The 17,480-nt window shown below is 39.2% G+C and overlaps 1 protein-coding gene across 1 annotated transcript; it reads right to left on the minus strand.

Moving 5' to 3' along the window:
- Nucleotides 1–400: 400 nt before the first annotated feature.
- On the minus strand, nt 401–8,639 carry ckmb (creatine kinase, muscle b). Its single transcript, XM_008426605.1, has 9 exons — nt 8,535–8,639; nt 7,239–7,348; nt 7,042–7,138; nt 6,736–6,890; nt 5,591–5,723; nt 5,345–5,516; nt 4,538–4,661; nt 2,691–2,880; nt 401–955 (listed from the first exon to the last, which is right to left on the minus strand). The coding sequence occupies exons 2-9, from the start codon at nt 7,335–7,337 to the stop codon at nt 777–779; spliced, it is 1,149 nt and encodes a 382-aa protein (XP_008424827.1). The 5' UTR covers nt 7,338–7,348; nt 8,535–8,639; the 3' UTR covers nt 401–776.
- Between the last annotated feature and the right edge of the window lie 8,841 nt (nt 8,640–17,480).

A 17,480-nucleotide genomic window follows, 5' to 3' on the forward strand; every position in this document is an offset into this window, starting at 1 on the left:
ATGTAGCAGAAGCTAACTCAAAAGCCCTTTGGCAACGAGATATTTTGTGGAAACTAATGCTAAAGGGCTATACCAACACAATATTTAGTGGAAGCTAAAGCGCTACACCAATGCACTATTTTGTGGAAGCTAATGCTAAGGCACTGTACCGGCACAGTATTTAGCAGAAGCTAACGCTAAAGCATTTTACCAACATGGTATTTAATGGAAGTTAAAGTGCTACACCAACATGGTATTTAGCAGAAGCTAATGCTAAAGCGCCTTGACCTAAAACAGGAGAATTTTAGTTTCTTATGTCAGACAATTGGTTGAAAAAAGATGATGTCTGTTTTTACAGCAGGTATACACAGATTTCAACTGTATCTTTGGTTTCTATGAAGAAAAACAAAAACAGGATGAATTGATTGTTACATGGGGCTTTGTTTAATTCTCCAGTTACATTTTACAACCAAAAAAAAAAAGTTTTTACACACATAGCCACGACCAGACTATGCATAGGTTGATCCCAGGATGTTACGAAGGAGATGGGAAGATGATTTCAGTTAGAAGAAATTGGATGAATAGGGAGAAAAGGCAGAAAAAGTAAACAGAAGTAAGAAAGGAAGGAGCTGAAAGAACAGTGGAGTGTCTTTGGATGGAAGGAAGTCATCAGCAGGAAGTAGCCGTTTGGCCGAAACCAGTAAAATAACTTTACAACGAGGCTACATGTTCTTTTTTTTTAGAAAATAGAAAAAAAACACAGACAGTCATTTCATCAAATTCCTTGTCTGTCCACTTTACTTCTGAGCGGGGATCATGCCGTCGATGGACTCGCCCTTCTCCAGCTTCTTCTCCATCTCCACCATGAGCTTCACGCCGTCGACCACCAGCTGCACCTGCTCCACCTCGGAGGAGCCCAGACGGTCGGCGTTGGAGATGTCGAACACGCCGCCCACTGAGGCTGTGTCCACACCACCTGGACGAGGAAACAGAAGAATGAGGCCTAGTCCAAACATCACCGAGTCCTTTTAACCACATGCTGGAGAGCAAAAACTCATCAACAATAACTAGCATTGGTTTTAGCTCTCAACTTGTTAACGCTCTGAATCTTAAATATCCACAAGATATGTGCTACTAATTGTCAACACTAGGACAACTAGATAACAAGGTCAGAAAAAGTTTTAATCAAAAAAACTGCAAAGAAGAGGGAAGTAGCTATGCTAGCTTGACTTTGACAACCTTAACATGTAGATGTGCTGCAGAATCCAGTGCTTCGGTTCACTTTTTTTTTTTAGGAATAAAAGGCGACCCGCCCACCATTTGTGATAGATCATCAGTAGATCAGGTGTTTACATTAGCGAATCAACCACCGCTGCGTTAGCTTAGCTAATAGCAGTGACGGCTAATTTACCACAGTCATCACTTGTTAATAATCGCAAAATACACATCAAGCCCAAAAACATAAAACTGTAATGGACTGAATGTTCAGTTGTTGTGTTTTGGTGTTGAATCCTGATACATTAGTGGTGTTGTTGTCAGGTGCTGTGGCAACAGGTCTGTGTGTAGCGTAGCCAACACGGCGAGACAATAAAAATATTCAATGGTTTTGAGTTGTTCTTCAATGGTTTTTCTGTGTTATTTTCCCCTTTGCTGTGGCGCACTGCACTGAATTAATATTACCTAAATCTCCAGGTTTGATTATCAGAATGTTTCTGTTGGTAAGTAAAACAATTGTCTTTCTGTCATGGGTTGTCCACATACAATTTCTGGATGTGTGTGGAAATTGTGAAATTTCTGGATGAAAACAATAAGGTGTGTACATAGAAAACAATATTTTACACACCTGATTGGTAAGTGTTCAACCTGCTGAATTACAGCACTGAGCGTTGCTTTAAACATGCCAAACCCATAGGGGGCGGTGTAGCGCAAAGCGAAAGTCAGTCGATCACAATCCTTCATGTTTAGGAATTAAACATGGCACCAGGAAGATTTTGTGTGGATAGCTGGTGACATTGAACTACTTTTAAATACTGTTAGAATATAAAGTTAATAAAACATGTTGACAGGGAATCGTAGTTGTCAGAAGTAACTTTTTGTTTTGAAGAGGAAGAAGAAGCAGCTTAGCTTAAATATTTAGTATTTTACTATATATGGCTACAATATATGAATATATTCTGGGACCATCTGTATTTCCACAATAGACATATTAGTGGTCAGAAGTCACTTTTTATTATTTGTTCAACTTCAGGTTTAAAAGGCCAATGGACAATTAACGATACATTTAGTTCATAAAAAGACAAAAATTAAGAGGCTATCAAAGCTAGAATAGTTATGGGCATTACTGAGAACTGGGGTTCGTGCATTTTTCTTTATTTTTGTTCTGCATTTGTTTCCCTCCCTACGGTTTTTGGCGTAGAATACTCTTCTTCGACTCTAAGGTGTGGCAAAGTATATAGTAAACACACAACAGCGCCTCCTACGGCCTGAATATACAGCGGTCATAGAATATGATGTCACCAGAGGTGGGCAGAGAACCGAGGTAAGAGCAGAAATACGTCATAATAAAATTACTCAAGTAAAAGTAAAAAGCACAGCAAAGTAGAGATGCTTCTAAAAGTACTTTTTTCCCTCCCCAAAATGGCTACTCCTTACTACCCGCCTCTGGGTGTAACACCTGTTCTTCCGCTGAATAAAGGAAGCGGTTGCCGTACCTGTGCCGCGTTTCTGCAGACGCAGCCTGGTCAGGATCTCCTCGAACTTGGGTTGCGTGCTGAGCTTGGGCAGCTTGACGTGCACGCCGCCGCGCAGGCCGGTGCCCAGGTTGGAGGGGCAGGTCAGGATGTAGCCCAGATGCTCGTTCCACATGAAGCCGTGGTTGTGCTTCTTGAAGATCTCCTCAATCTGACCAACATGAAGACAAACCGAAGTAAGGCTTGATTACTACCGAAACATCGGGTGCGTTCACATTGCAGTCTAACGTCCAGGCCGCATTCATCCGAACTGAACGTCACTGATTCTCAACAAATCTCACTATTCTGTGTCCTGATATGAGCAAGCGGGAAGAAAAACAACCAAGACGGACTATAATGAGGATTAAGTTGTTAGTTTGCTGCTCCGGTTGGACAACAGCTTCAAATATGTAAGCTAAGCTACACCGTTAGCCTCCATGTTTACTTCCGCAAACGATGGCAGAACGCTGACGCTATGGCGCCCTCTACTGCGCATGCGGGACACTTTCAGGTCGTTTGCCCGTTCACACTGCAGAACACATACAGGAAGCATTTACTGGCAGTGTGAACGGCCCGGGAAACGAATCGGAATTGGGTCACTTCAGGCTGCAGTGTGAACGCACCCATATACAGCTTGTTTAATTTCTATTAATCCATAAAATATGTTCACTTTGCTTCCGAGCACAGTGTCCATTTTAAGTGGTGTTGGTTAATAGTTTTAGGAGTTTTCAGTATTTTCCAGCTGCTGTCCATCGGTCCAGTCCTTGTTCCTGACAACACATGTGGTGCCGTTTGTAAAGTTACACAATAAAAACTTGACGGCAATAATTTGGTTTATTTAGCCTGAAAAAATGTGTCTGTTCATTTCTCAAAGTCATATTTTCACCATTTTATTCATTCATATAAATGTCAGAGTTCCAAACTAAATATGTAATTTGGTGAATTAAATGTTTATTTATCAAGCTAAATATTTAGTCTGAAAATGACATTAGATTCGTTTGGAAATTAAATGTTTAATTTGGAAAATAAATATTTAGTTCTGAACTAATATTTAGTTTGAAAGCTAAATATTTATTTTAAAATTAAATATTTATCAGTTGATAAATATTTGATGCATATTTAATTTATTTAATGTATTAAATAATGTATTTTAGCTCCCTAACTAAATATTTAACATTAATTGTAGCTGGTGTGTTGGACTTCTTCCACATATTATGTTAACTATTTTATAAACAGAAAAAGCAGATTGTTTACATCCAAGCTGAATTACTTTAATGTTAAAGTGTGAAATGTTCTGATATTCAGATGTTTATGATTTGATACTAAATAATAAATCCTCCATTTGAGAAAAAGAGGGACAAACGTTTGTGCCTCTCCACATATATATGCTCTAATTCCTGTAAATATTACAAGACTTTTTTGTATTTTTCATGCACCCTGATGTGTAATTTCTCCCTCTGCAGAGATATTTTGTAAAACAGTCTAAAGCTGTGAGGCAGCTAATTCGGGATTCTGTGGAGGTTATTCGGCTGGCAGTTTCTGGTCTAGGTGTAACTTTTTTATATTTTTTATGTTAGATACATTGCTTACCAGGGGAAATGTTTGTCAATAAATGCATATATATCTACCTAAATATCAAATATATGTATTAAAAAACGTCCAAAGCCCAATTAAAACTCCAGAAAGCCTCGATCAAAACCACTTTAAGGGCTTTCACTTCATCAGTACAATATAAGTCTGACTGCTGCAGCAAATCTGACGTATTTTAAGAAGTCAGTTGTTATGTGTCTGTTTTTCAGCAGCTCTGAGGTTTATGAGGTGAGTTTCACCTTCTGCAGGCCAACGCAGAAGCGTTTGAAGACCTCCTTCATGTTGCCTCCCTTCTGCATGGAGATGACGCGCAGGTGGTCCTCCTCGTTCACCCAGACCAGGAAGGTCTTGTTGTCGTTGTGCCTGAAGAATGAAAACTTTATTCAAATCGAGGTGCAGCAGAAAATAGTTGGAGCTTCAACTCTGATAAGGTGATTCCGTCCAATTAAATCAAGAAGATGCAACAGAAATGTCTTATTTGGTGAACAAAGAGGATGTTTGGCTACTATAAAGATGTATCAGACCAGTGGGGCTGAAACGATTAATCGTGATTAATCAGTTATTGAAATAATTGTCAACTAATGTTAGTAATCGATTAATTGCTGACTGGAGTATACAGACTAAACAAAAGTCCATTTACTGGAAGAACGACACATTTCATGCAATAGTTGAGCCAAAACTGCAAAATACGTTCATTTTGCATTTAAGATGCAAAAACAACCATTTGTCTGTAAATACATTCAACCCAGAACTTCTCAAGTGGCAGTTCTGGCTTCTCCTGGTTCAAATTCTGTAATGATTAATCGGATTAATCATAATTAATCGATTATTGAAATAATCGTCAGCATATTTAGTAATCGATTAATCATTAATCATCATACAGATTCAACAAAAGATGATTTGCTGAAAGAATAAAACATTCAGAACTGTAATAAAGGCAAAACTACAAAATAGCTGCAGAATGTACCAATATTTCTATTCGATTAATCAGTTAATCGTTAGAATAATTGATAACTAAAATAATCGTTATTTGCAGCTCTGCTCACCAGATGCCTCTGGCGTCAGGCCAGTCGCGGGCCATGCCGGCACAGGTCAGCAGGGGGGACACTGGCTTGTCAAACAGGAAGTGATCAGTGATCAGCTGCTCCTGCTCGGCGTCAGTCATGCCGTTCAGAGGGTAGTACTTTCCCTTGAACTCGCCGTCCAGGGAGGACAGGGCTGGAGGGGGAACGGTGACAGAATATTCAAGGAGAGAAGGAAACGGTGGGGATGTGAGTCGGTTTGAAGCTCACCCTCGATGCTCAGCTTCTCGATGCCTCTGCGCTCTCCACGGCTGTTGTGGGGGGGCAGGGTGAAGCCCTTGATGCTGCGGCCGGTACGCACACGGCTGGACAGCACGTAGTTGGGGTCCAGGTCGTCACCACCCTGATGGTGCAAAGAGGGGAGGCAATTTTTTTTTTTGCTTCAATTGTCATCATTTTTTTGCATTCTGAAAAGTTCAAATTTTACTAAAAGATGGACAAAATTACATAATTTTGCTGAAGTGACTTCAGCAAAACAGCTACTGAGAGGGTCTCCTAAACATACCTTATAAGTTGTATTGTTTGCCATTGCTGTAATATAGTAAGTTAAGGTGCAAAAAACACCATAAATAGGGAAGACCAGAGACCTCATAAGATAATGTATTACTCCTTTTGCTCTTAAATTTGTGGTAAATATGTGATTTAAAAGAGTTTAGGCCAAGATAACTTAATAAATACTTAACAAAAATGTGCTAACATTTCAAAAGTGAAAACTGCATTGAGCATTTTGCAAAACTTTAAAAGCGTAACTAAAAAATTTGAAATTTCATACTTTTCTTACACTATTTTGTACCTATAACATTTTTCCTCATCCCTGCCATGTAATCCCAATATATCATCATTTATTATACTCATGTTAATGTAGTTATCATGTCCAGAGTTTAACATTTTGTTGAGCTAAAGAAATACATTTCTGTAAAAAAAACCTCAAATAAAAGTAACTAAAATGTTCACATTTATTTATGTACAGATTGTAGATAAATACAGAAGCTTAGCTAAAGCATAATTGAGCATTTTTAATATTTTAATGTAAAATTGTGTTTTTATTCTGAACAATATGCTGAACTGGACCAGTGTGGGGTAAAATAATGATACTTTGAATTCAGGAATTAAACATCTACTAGGTGGCAGCACCTTTTTATAGCCAAATAGGTAAATTTTATACTTACAGATGATGGAAACATAATGTTATCATAGATTAGACAAATAACTAAAAAAAGATGCATTTTAAACCAAATAAAATCAAGCCTGACTATGGTAAGATAAATTAAGGGTTGAAAAAATGACGTCATATTTGAATGGAGTGTGACAGTGTTTGGCTCTGGCCCCCAGAATGGCTAAAGCCAAGTCCTTACCTTCAGGTTCTCGAAGTTCAGGTCAGTCTTGTGCTTGTCGGTGGGCTTGTATCCGCCATGACGGTCAGAGATGATGGGGTCAAGCAGCTCCTTGAAGACCTCGTAGGACTCTTCGTCTCCGGCGACGCAGCCCACGGTCATGATGAAGGGGTGACCTTACAGAAACGATACTGAAGAATTAGATAAACCTCCTGGAACCATCTTGAAGCTAAAGACGAATATTCAGATGTTTGCTTCAGTTAATCTAAGTCTTGAACGTGAAATCTGCTGTTGTGTTTGTTTTTTTGCAGACGACTGAGTCCTTACCTGGGTTGTCAACACCAGTCTGGATGACGTCATCCACGGTGAAGCCACTGGGGGTGGATTTGCCCCTCAGCTTGGAATAGATGTCCTTGTTAAGTACCTGCAATAGATGACACAAAATACCTCACTTACTCCGTTTCCTCTGTTGGAAGCTAGTTTTGTTTAAAGGCTAATCCAAGAGGCTAAATATGACGGTGTACCTTGGCCATGTGGTTGTTGTGCAGAGAGAGATCGGGGAACTCCTCATCCACGGAGAACTTCATCTTGTAGTCGTTGTGGCAGTTCTTCATGGCTGCCATTCTTACTTTGTCTGAGGAAGTGGAGAGGAGGTGTTAATTTCTAAGAATCCCATGTGCAGGGAAGCGCAGGCTTTGGTTACTCTGGTGATTAGAAGGAACGGTTGAAGAAAAGTCTTCAAATATCAACACAAAATGGTCAGATTTTAAATATAGTCTGTCAAGGAAACAATGTAGATGCTTTTCCTTGAGTCCTGGAGTGAGACGGAGACATTTACTGCCTGCATGTCTCACCACCTGTCTAGGTTATAAATAGAACCACGACGATTCGTTTCAGCTCCGACCAGTTGAGACTTACTCTGGGGGCATTTGGCTCATCTTTTGGCTTCAAAATGCACCAAACCTTTGCACTTTAAATAAAACCAACAACCAAACCAATCATTTTTAACACCTATTTTCTAAATTTATTCTATCTCCTCTGCAAAAACACAAAATATTACCAAGTAGTTTCTAGTGCAGATATCCTGCTACACCTATAACAACACATTTTTCCCATATTATAAGTAACACAATCTGCCAATGAAAGTGGAATTTGTTCAACAATATCAAAAATTAATTACTTAAAGCAAACTTCTATCTTTTGTTGAAAAGGTCCTTGTAAGTTAGTTTTGTCTCATTTCAAGTGTATGGAGATATCTGTTTTAGAGACTAGACCACAATTACTTGGTCATATTTTGTGTTTTTGCAGGGCTCTCTTTTCTTTCAAGCATTGCATCTTGATTTTTAAATGCAAAGTTGCACCTTGCGAGGTTGCAGCTGCAGAATCAGTCAGTTAATAGTCTGAGCTACCAGTTTCTGTAAGGTCAGCTTGTGGAAGTGAATCAGACTTATGAGACCCGGTACGCCAAAAGGTCAAAGCATGCATGCCACACAGATGCCTCCATACCTTCCAACGGCTAAATCGAGCTCCCTAAACTATTCAAAGATGAACCCTAGTGCTGTTCTGCAGGCGTCAGCAGCAGCTGATGGATAGCCACAACTGTTTGCATGACACTCTCCTGTTGCACGGTCAACTTATTATGCAAAAAAGGCTCAAGTCTCTCAAAAGAAAAGCTTTTAGAAGTTAAGTAAATATAGTTTATTTCCATTTGTATTGTCTAGATTAGGAAGAAGCAAGGATTTTGTTTTGATCAAATGATTGCTGAAATCCTCGACACTTCTTAATTTTCATCTAAAAATATCAGTTGGCTACTTTGTTACCTGCTTAGAAGAAAAGAAAGAAGTAACAAATCCCGGGATCAGATCCTGTTTGCCCAATGTAGGGGTTGCCCAGCTCTGACAGGTGACGGACTTAAGCCTTTATACCCAGATCTCTGTGACTATTGGATGGCTGGGTCTGGGGTCCCCTCGTTCCATTGGTTGAAGCAGCTTTTCTGGGCATGGATGGGTTCCTAAAAGGCAAGAACAGACGTCACGCAGAGCTGGAGAACAGGGGCGAGGCAACAGCTGCGAGCGCCTGGTCCAACCTTTCACCCTCTGCCTCCTGGTTGCTGCTTAGAAATCAGCAAAGGGAACACAATCACATCAGATTCACGCAAAATGCCTTCAGTTTAAGTGTCTTATGCTGTTATTTTTATTTTATGAACATAAACTAATGTTCTTCTTCACAGTGTTTTAAACCAAGAATCAAAATTTTACTTTGATATTAACTGAAGATCCAACAGTTTGGACATGTGGAGAGTTTACTGCGCTTGGAGTCTTTGTTACTGGAGCTCCGTCTTCATTTTAAGAAGTTAAAATAACTTTGATTACATCAACCTGATAGCAAGAACAGATTAGATTTCAGTTCATGCGCGACTCTGCTACTTGGCTCTGTTCTTTGACTGAAATGTCGTGTTGTGACGCATAGCGATAGCATGTTCAAGTTCAACATATTTGGTAGATTTAATTTACATCTACTCAACATTGGCAGAAATGTCGAAGATTTAAAGCCTTTTTATGAGTCTTAACAGTTGTTTTCTTAAAGTTTGAATTTTTTTGTTAATTCCCTCTGTCATGCTTCACCATTGGTGTTTTAATGTTTGAAAGTCAGACTTTGGCTCCACTAAAAATATACTTTTATTCTTAGTTTTGACCAGAGATGAACGAATGAGGTAAAAATATAATACTGACTTAAAGAAACAGTGGTGTTAATTAGTCTAAATTGTTTTAGGAGTCTTCCTGTTGATACTCAACAACCAAGAAACTGAAACCATACAGGGAGGCTTTAGCATTAGCCTATGCTAAACGCTATGTTTAGTGTTAGCAGAACTAATGTTTATGTTTAGTGTGACTATCTTTTTAGTTGGCGGTGCCCACCACTGGTTAGAACATCTTACCTTGACCCCTTCCAACATATTACTGAGGATAAATAGCTAAATCTTTGTCACATCTGGCTAACAAACTTTTCTCTAGAACACAATAATCTGAAACCAACTAATGGTTGTGAATACTCCATCATACTCCAACTGTCTAATATTATAGACGTGACTGAAATCCCTACAGGTTCAATATTTGGATTTTAAGACATCAAAAACTTCAATGTTTTTGTTGAATTTATCACAACTTGTTGGCTTGATTAAGTAAACATTGTGCAACCAAATTATTATGCAATTGATGATTAAAAAGCTCAAACTGATTTTTCTTTACTTCCCACGTAAACAAAACCATTTAAACATGTTAAAGTGACATGCTATGCTGATGATATCCTACATTATAGAGCAAAACCTTAATGATAGAAGATATCTAGTACATGTTTAGATACAGTTAATGTGCAGGAAAGGACATACAGCCATAACACAAAGGTATCATTTATATTTTTTGCTCATTCATAACTTTGTTGCATGAAATTAACATACATGTGTTGTGTTCAGGAGTGTAGGGATTCACACAGTCACTCCTTCCTTTAGCTTCTTTGCTCTAACTCAACTCTAGTCTCCAGTTTCACAGCTGCATCCTGACCATCCACAGACATGACTTTCCAAATTAGTCTCCTTCTATGTCATTGCATGAGGCTGGCGGTGTGAGCCCCAGTCTCCTATGAATGAATGTAGATTACCATAACAACTAACAACGGGGCAGCATTAGAGGGTATGCCCAGTTAGGGGTCAGCTGCACCTCATGTGCTTAGAGCCAGCTGTTAGTTTGAAACTTGAACCAGGCAAGTGTCCAAAACCACCTTGGCACAAAAAATAGCTGCATGGAGTTGGGGACACCTTGTCGTCCAGCTTTGTCAACATTGTTTGGTGAGCGTTTTAAGAAACTTGCCCAGAAAAACATCACGGCATTCAAAAAAAGTGAGAAACTTTTTAAAATAAAAAGCATATTTAAGATCAAATGCAAAATGTTTCTCTAAAATTGTGAAATGACAAAAACAAGCCATGTATTTAAAACTCTGATTTTCACTCTGCGCTGCATGCTTTAACAGCCACGCCCTCTTAATAAAAGCTTAAAGGTCATACTGACAGATATGTGATATGCACATTCAGGCCAGTTAGCTCTGCAGCTCGTTTACCTTTGAGGCACTGGTCCAGTATCCCAGTTTAGACTGTCACTCAATACCCCAGCACCAGCCTCCCGTCTCCCCAAACACACACATTCGCAACCCCCCAATGCAGATCCAAAAAGGCCCGAAGCCCTTCAGCTGCCCCACAGAGACAGACTCTCAGGAACAGTTACATAAATCAGGGACATTATGTTAATAGTTACCCAAATCTTTTCAGAATAAAATGCAAAACATCAACACAAATGGATATAGGAAGGTTGAAATTAGTTTATTGGTATAAATTAAACAGTTGTTTATTAGGCGAGTGATTTGAATGCATGGAGAATCTGTAGGTTTTACATCAAATTAGTTTGTAAGCATTTTATGATTTGACTGTAATGTGTTTGTGTTTTAAGAAGAAATTCCCGGATTACAGTTTTAGTAACTTTGCAGGGGTCACCCTGTATTACATAAAACCGTTTTTRGTTGGTTGGTGTCGAGTCCGATGGCAGGTTCTCATTCACAGCGCGGGCCGCAGGGAGCAGTTGGAGGAAACATGAATTAGCAAGTTCACACTCAAGTACTGCCAGGAACAACTGACAGTTTTGGCTGCCAAGATAATTTACCAACACAGAAGCCCCATTTTCACACAGAACAGCAAGATGATGGATGAAAAACAGAGAATCTAAAGTTCTTTCTTCCTACACCTTACACTCCGAGTGATTAGCAGGAAAGTCTCCTAGGATTCCAAATCTTTGACCCTGGTTGAAACTTTCAGACATACAAGTCCCGATCCAGAGTAACAAGAAATTATGCTAGCAGTCGGAGGAACCTACAAATAGACTTAGGCATTTATTAGACAACTGTGTGGACATGAGTAAGCAAACCTTCACATGAATGGAATGAACAAGATCCGATGTTTCATAGTTCTCAAAATATTATCCGAAATAAGAAAACAGCAACCTGTGATGCAACCTATGTGCTAAAAGTAACGGCTTTTGGAAGATCATTCATTTAAACAGCAGCATATTTATGGGTTGATATTCTCTTAGCCTCAAACTCAACAATTGAGTTGCAGAAGTCTCTTGTTTGCAGCAAGTTTGATTCTTGCTGCATGATGCATCCTAACCAGTCCTTTCATCCGGGGGTCATAGTTTGAGTCTTCTTTCATTTATTGCCAAAATTAAAGCAAGTACGAACAACATGTACTCATGTTGGCTTGTTTCAACTGATGAAAATCTCAGCCCTCGTTTACACAGAGCAGTACGTCATGGGTCGGTACCTTCGGTACACTGTAGTCCCTTCTCACAGGTGTTTCTTTAACCAGTTCTTCCCTACTTGGCCACAGCCAGATTCATCTCTGTTACCAAATCCTGCACGGTCTTTCCGTATTTATTGGCCAGGCTTGTGAGAGCCGAGCCAAACCGGGTAATGCAAGCAATTTGATTGGCAGCAGACTGGATTTATTGATTGTCCCATGTTTAATGTCTCTGGATGAGCAAAGGGAGTATAAAGCGTTAACCGGAAGAGCAGCCTGCTACAAACACGGAGAGATTTTAGAAATACTGGCCGCCCCAGGGCACAAAATTACATCAATGAAACGTCGGCCACAATTCCTGCAGATTCCCAGTTCACCAATGGTCCCACATTTCTGCTCCTGTTCATGCCCACATAGTGAGGAACACGCGGCCAATGGACGCACACAACTTGGATAGAGTGAGATTTGACAGTGGAGAAGCAGCTTATTCATGGTCTGATGTATTCAGAATTGCATTTCCACCACCAGTTGGACTCTTGCTGGGCAGGTGATATTAAATCCAAATGCTTAATGTGACATCATATTAGTGCAACGATAAATGGGATGCATTAATATTACTTGTATTTGTTGCAAGTAGTGACATTTTTCTGTCCTTCAAACAATGGACCTTGTTGTGTGACGCCAATGTCTCCACCCTAAATATACCAACCATCATGGTACCATACTATCGGGTGGCAACGATGGTAGAAGTTTGTCCCACAACTGGTGGGTTGCTGATTCGATCCCTGCTCCATCCCTCTTTGTGTTCTTGGGTAAGACACCCTCCCTGCCTGCTGGTGAAGGTCAGAGGACCTGGTGGCACCGGTGCATGGCAACCTCATTTCTGACAGTGTGCACAGGGCAGCTGTGGCTACTATCCAGTCACTGTCGGCGTGTGAATATGTACGTGAATGGATAAATGACTGAAGGTAGAGTGAAGCTCTTTGGGGTCCTCTGGACTTGGTAAAGTGCTGCACAAATACAGGGCATTTACCAATTTTTACCATTATCCTAAGGCCCTACAGCTGAAGGGGACCTGGAGAGGTACAGGTTGGTTGTATGGAGTGCTTTCACGATAAAAATAAAAGCACTCCACGTTATGCCAAATAACGTTATTATTGGTACGTTATTTTCCCAAATAACGTACCAAACCACATTGACCCATACCGCTCAGTGGAAATGAGACATTAGAGTCTGTTCTTCTTGAGACATCGCACCAAACCTTCCCAACATGAGTAATTCTTCTTAGATCTTCACTGAATTCCTTTAAAAAGGAAAAAAAAAACAAATTCAAGGTTGGATTCAAATCTGAAATTTGATTGGGTCATGCTAAGTTTCTATGCTTTGATCTAACATCCCATTTTACCTCTGTCTGGTTGAAGGTACATTGTCTTGCTGGAATGTGAACCTCTGGTCCAACTTTTAACAGGTTTCTACCTGTGACTGTCCTTTTTAATTCTATCACTCGTCCCATGTACTGTCTGCTGCATCCCTTTCCCTCCTGAAGGAAAGTATGCCCATAGCATGATGCTTTCACTGCCATGTTTCGCCATTCTTTCTCAAACTATAGCCAGTTTGAATGGCTTTCTTGCTGCTCTTCCATAAAGGCCAGATTTGAGGAGTGCTTGACCAATCGTCGTCCCATATGGCAAATAATAAATATGCTTCATGCCTTCAGGAAATATGCAACTGATGATTTCTTTCTAAGCACTTAAGCTCTGGTTCATAGTTGTTGCGTGATAATTCGTGTGACGGTGACAGTGGGGTGCTCATGATGAAACCTGAGCTGGTCCTGAAGGGTCACTAAGGGGATCTCGGCGGCGAACTGTGGACTTCTATCTTTAGTGTTGCCTGTCCAGGTCCTCCAAAGGCTTCCGATTGAATTGCATTGACTCAGCGGTCATTTCATCATGACCCCCCTTCCTTCCTCTAACTCCCCATTTATTCCTAATTTCTAATCAGATGCTTATCTTTTGAGTTTTGTTGTGGAAACAAGTGGTGCAGCTAAGAAAAGGCAGGAGGTTGAACTCAGATCACTGAGGTGACGGTCATTTAAAGGTGCAAAGATTTGATCCTGTACTATATTTGATGATTTATATTCATTTCATGTTCGTCTTCGTTAGGAGCTCATGTTACGTAACCTTAAGGCTCTCGTGAAGAACATTAGTACCGGGAGAGTTTCTCAGCCATATTGACAGCATAGCTGAAGAAGTGGCTGAAGTATCTCCCCACAGCTGTTTAATGAATCTGTTCTTGAAGGAGGGTGGCCCTGTGATGAATTAGGGTTTACCCTGCCTGTTGCCCATTGACAGCTGGAAAGGCCTGTCAGCCCCTGTGAAACTAAATAGCACAAAGAAGACTCTGATGGAGTGTAACTTTGGGGGAATGTAGACAGCTGCTTTTACTTTTGTTTTCTATTTTTATATTCTTGTAAAACTGAACTAAATGCTGCTAATCACAGCCTCTGAATTTAATAAACAATACTCTGGTATAAGATATCAGGAAATTGGCTTGTTACTGTGTTTGCAGATGACATTAATCTTTATTTTTAAGCAATGCTTTGCACAAGTAAATCCTCATAATGTGGCTGATATGGCCTGATAAATTACCTGGTATATTTATGGCCTTAATCGGATGTTTTACAGGCTCCATACCACTTACTACAGTTTACCTGTAGAGCTAAAGACCATTGCACAACTTCAGACTTTTCATTTCAATAATGTATCGTAAAATAATACAAATTACGTTATGATGCAAATCAGCACAGTGGCGCAGTTGGTAGAGCTGTTGCCTTGCAGCAAGAAGGTTCTGGGTTCGATTCCCGGCCCGGGTCTTTCTGCATGGAGTCTCCATGTTCTCCCTGTGCATGGTGGGTTTTCTCCGGGTACTCTGGTTTCCTCCCACAGTCCAAAAACATGACTGTCAGGTTAATTGGCCTCTCCAAATTGTCCCCAGGTGAGTGTGTGTGTGTGTGCATGGTTGTGTGTCTCTGTGTTGCCCTGTGACAGACTGGTGACCTCTCCAGTGTGACCCCGCCTCTCACCTGACCCCACTAAGGGACAAGGGTGTTAGAAAATGGATGGATGCAAATCAGCAACACTTGGCAAAGTCTTCCAGACCACCAGTTAAAAAATCTTTATGTCTCAGATATCTAGAATTTTTTTTTTTCAGATATAGCTGAAGCAGCATTTAGAAATGCACTTACAATGTGACATTATGTACCATCCATTCTGTTATATTGTTACTGCATTTCAAATACAGCTTAATAGTTTAAAATCACAAGCAAATGTTGTTTGGACACAGAAGACATTAGTATTTATCTCTAGGAGCAATTATGCTTAAATAAAGCATTGCAAAGTGGAAACTGTGATTTCAAGTTAATTAATACAGATTATCAATATTAATTCCCTGGCAGGGGTAAGATGTCAACGATCAATTTTGTGTGACCCTAAACCAAATTTAAAGAAAATTTGGTTCAGGAGGCTGATGCTGGTTCATTTTGACAAACAAACATTTTGGGTAAAGTTTTCAGTGATGCAGGTTGTTCAAAAACATGCAAATTAAAATCGACTCAAAGGGAAAATAAGAGGTAGAACAAACATCTCATATTTTGTTGAAGACCTTTTTAAAATAAGAAGTTATTCTAAAAAAAACCCACCAAGCACAAAATTTAAGAACACTCAGCTCTATAATGAATTATACGCCCATTTTTAAAAATAACAGAAATCAACAGTAATTTGTTTTGTTTAATTAATTATAGTAAATGTATTTTATTTATAATTTATATTTTACAATAAACACAGAAGACCAAACAATTGTTTTTATAGGAAGTTTTTGTGCTTCCTATGGTAAAGATTTCAGATTCCGCTCTACTGTGACACCTAGTGGCCTTCCAAGGAAATACATTGCCTAATTCTTTTCTGTGTAATATTGTTTTTTACTTTCTTTTTTTGCTGATCATTTGAACTTCATAGAAGATTTTCAGCCATGTGACTTGAGACTGACGTCAGATATTTCCCTGTTATTGTTTCCATTTGTACCGTACGTCTATTTTTACCCCAGTGGGTTCTGGCCAGGACTGCGGTGACTTGCTTCAGTTGCTAAGCATCATGTTTCTTCATTATTTGTACTTTTCCACACACTGCCCAATCAAAACTTTCATTTGAAATGACAAAATCTATTTTTATTCATCTGCTTTAACTCACTGTGCACCTTAGCTTTTGGTTGATCTGATCCCAGTTATCATTTGTGTATTTATTTATTTTTTAAAAAAGGAAGGCGAAGATAACCGATTAATGATTATTATTTTTGGCTTTTAAGCTGGAATGTTGCGCAGTGTTGTCAATGCATCCTCAAAGCGCGACCATCCAACTAGGAGGTGAGAGAAAAATGACAATGTGTGAAATATTTAATCAGCGTTAACAGCTGCTATATGAAATTTGAGAAAGTTTGTAGTCAAATATTGAATAAAAAAAGCAAAGAAAACCTTAAAAAAAACAAAGCTGATTTTAATTAAATAAAATTAAAAAGATAGAGTTACACTAAACAAAGATGACTAACAGTTATAATGAAGGTCATGGGAGGATTTACAGGTCTGAACTGGTTTAGAGGGACTTAACTTTACACAGATGAGGTTTTAAATTAAAGCAACGTTTGTCCTCTTTACTCTCCAGTAAGAACTTATAATTGCATAACTTCATTCACTTTAGAAAAACATTATACCTTATATTTTCAATACATTCAGCATTGACTGTCATTGTTATACTAACAACATCCAATTCTAGGTTATATCTAAGATAACCTCTGCTTCCATCTCTGATTTTAATAAGAAAAAATTATCTGCATAGTTCTCAGCATTTTTTCCTGATTGCTACAAAAGTCAATATATCGGAACTTAATAACACATTGCAACATATATTAACTAACCATGAACATACAACATATGTATGTAATATGGTGACAAACACGTGGTTAAAATCAGGTTTATAAATGAGCCACAAGGCTGAAAAATAAAAAGATAAAACATTTTCAAGTAAATGTAGCTTCTTTCTTACAGATAAAACTATGAAAGTTTCCATAAAGGCCAAAAAGCATATAAAACGTAGTTTACTGATGTCATGACCTGCAGTTCCACTCTCCACCGAAAGAGGGCGCTTACGCAGCCTGGTCAAGAGCCCGGCTCCGCGGTGTATCATGGGATACGGATCAGGTAAGCTCCTCCGATTCATCAGGTTGAACAATACGGAGCGAATACAGGAAGTAAACAGACAGGAATTTCAAAGTAAAAGTACGTTGCATCGTTTTAACGTTTTACTTGAAACATACTGAAGCTGTGTGTTAGATAAAAATGTTAACTTGTCTGTAAAGAATTACTGCGGCAAATGGA

Source organism: Poecilia reticulata, linkage group LG13 (assembly GCF_000633615.1).
Source record: "Poecilia reticulata strain Guanapo linkage group LG13, Guppy_female_1.0+MT, whole genome shotgun sequence".
NCBI classification, from domain to species: Eukaryota; Metazoa; Chordata; class Actinopteri; order Cyprinodontiformes; family Poeciliidae; genus Poecilia; species Poecilia reticulata.

What these genes read in the sequence shown, in the direction of transcription:
- ckmb (XM_008426605.1), bottom strand. Translation starts at nt 7,337, where the DNA reads ATGGCAGCCATGAAGAACTGCCACAACGACTACAAGATGAAGTTCTCC. An exon ending in GACTGGTGTTGACAACCCAG is followed by an intron (nt 6,891 to 7,041) that starts GTAAGGACTCAG and finishes CGTTTCTGTAAG; the next exon opens with GTCACCCCTTCATCATGACC. An exon ending in TCTGCGTTGGCCTGCAGAAG is followed by an intron (nt 2,881 to 4,537) that starts GTGAAACTCACC and finishes CATGTTGGTCAG; the next exon opens with ATTGAGGAGATCTTCAAGAA.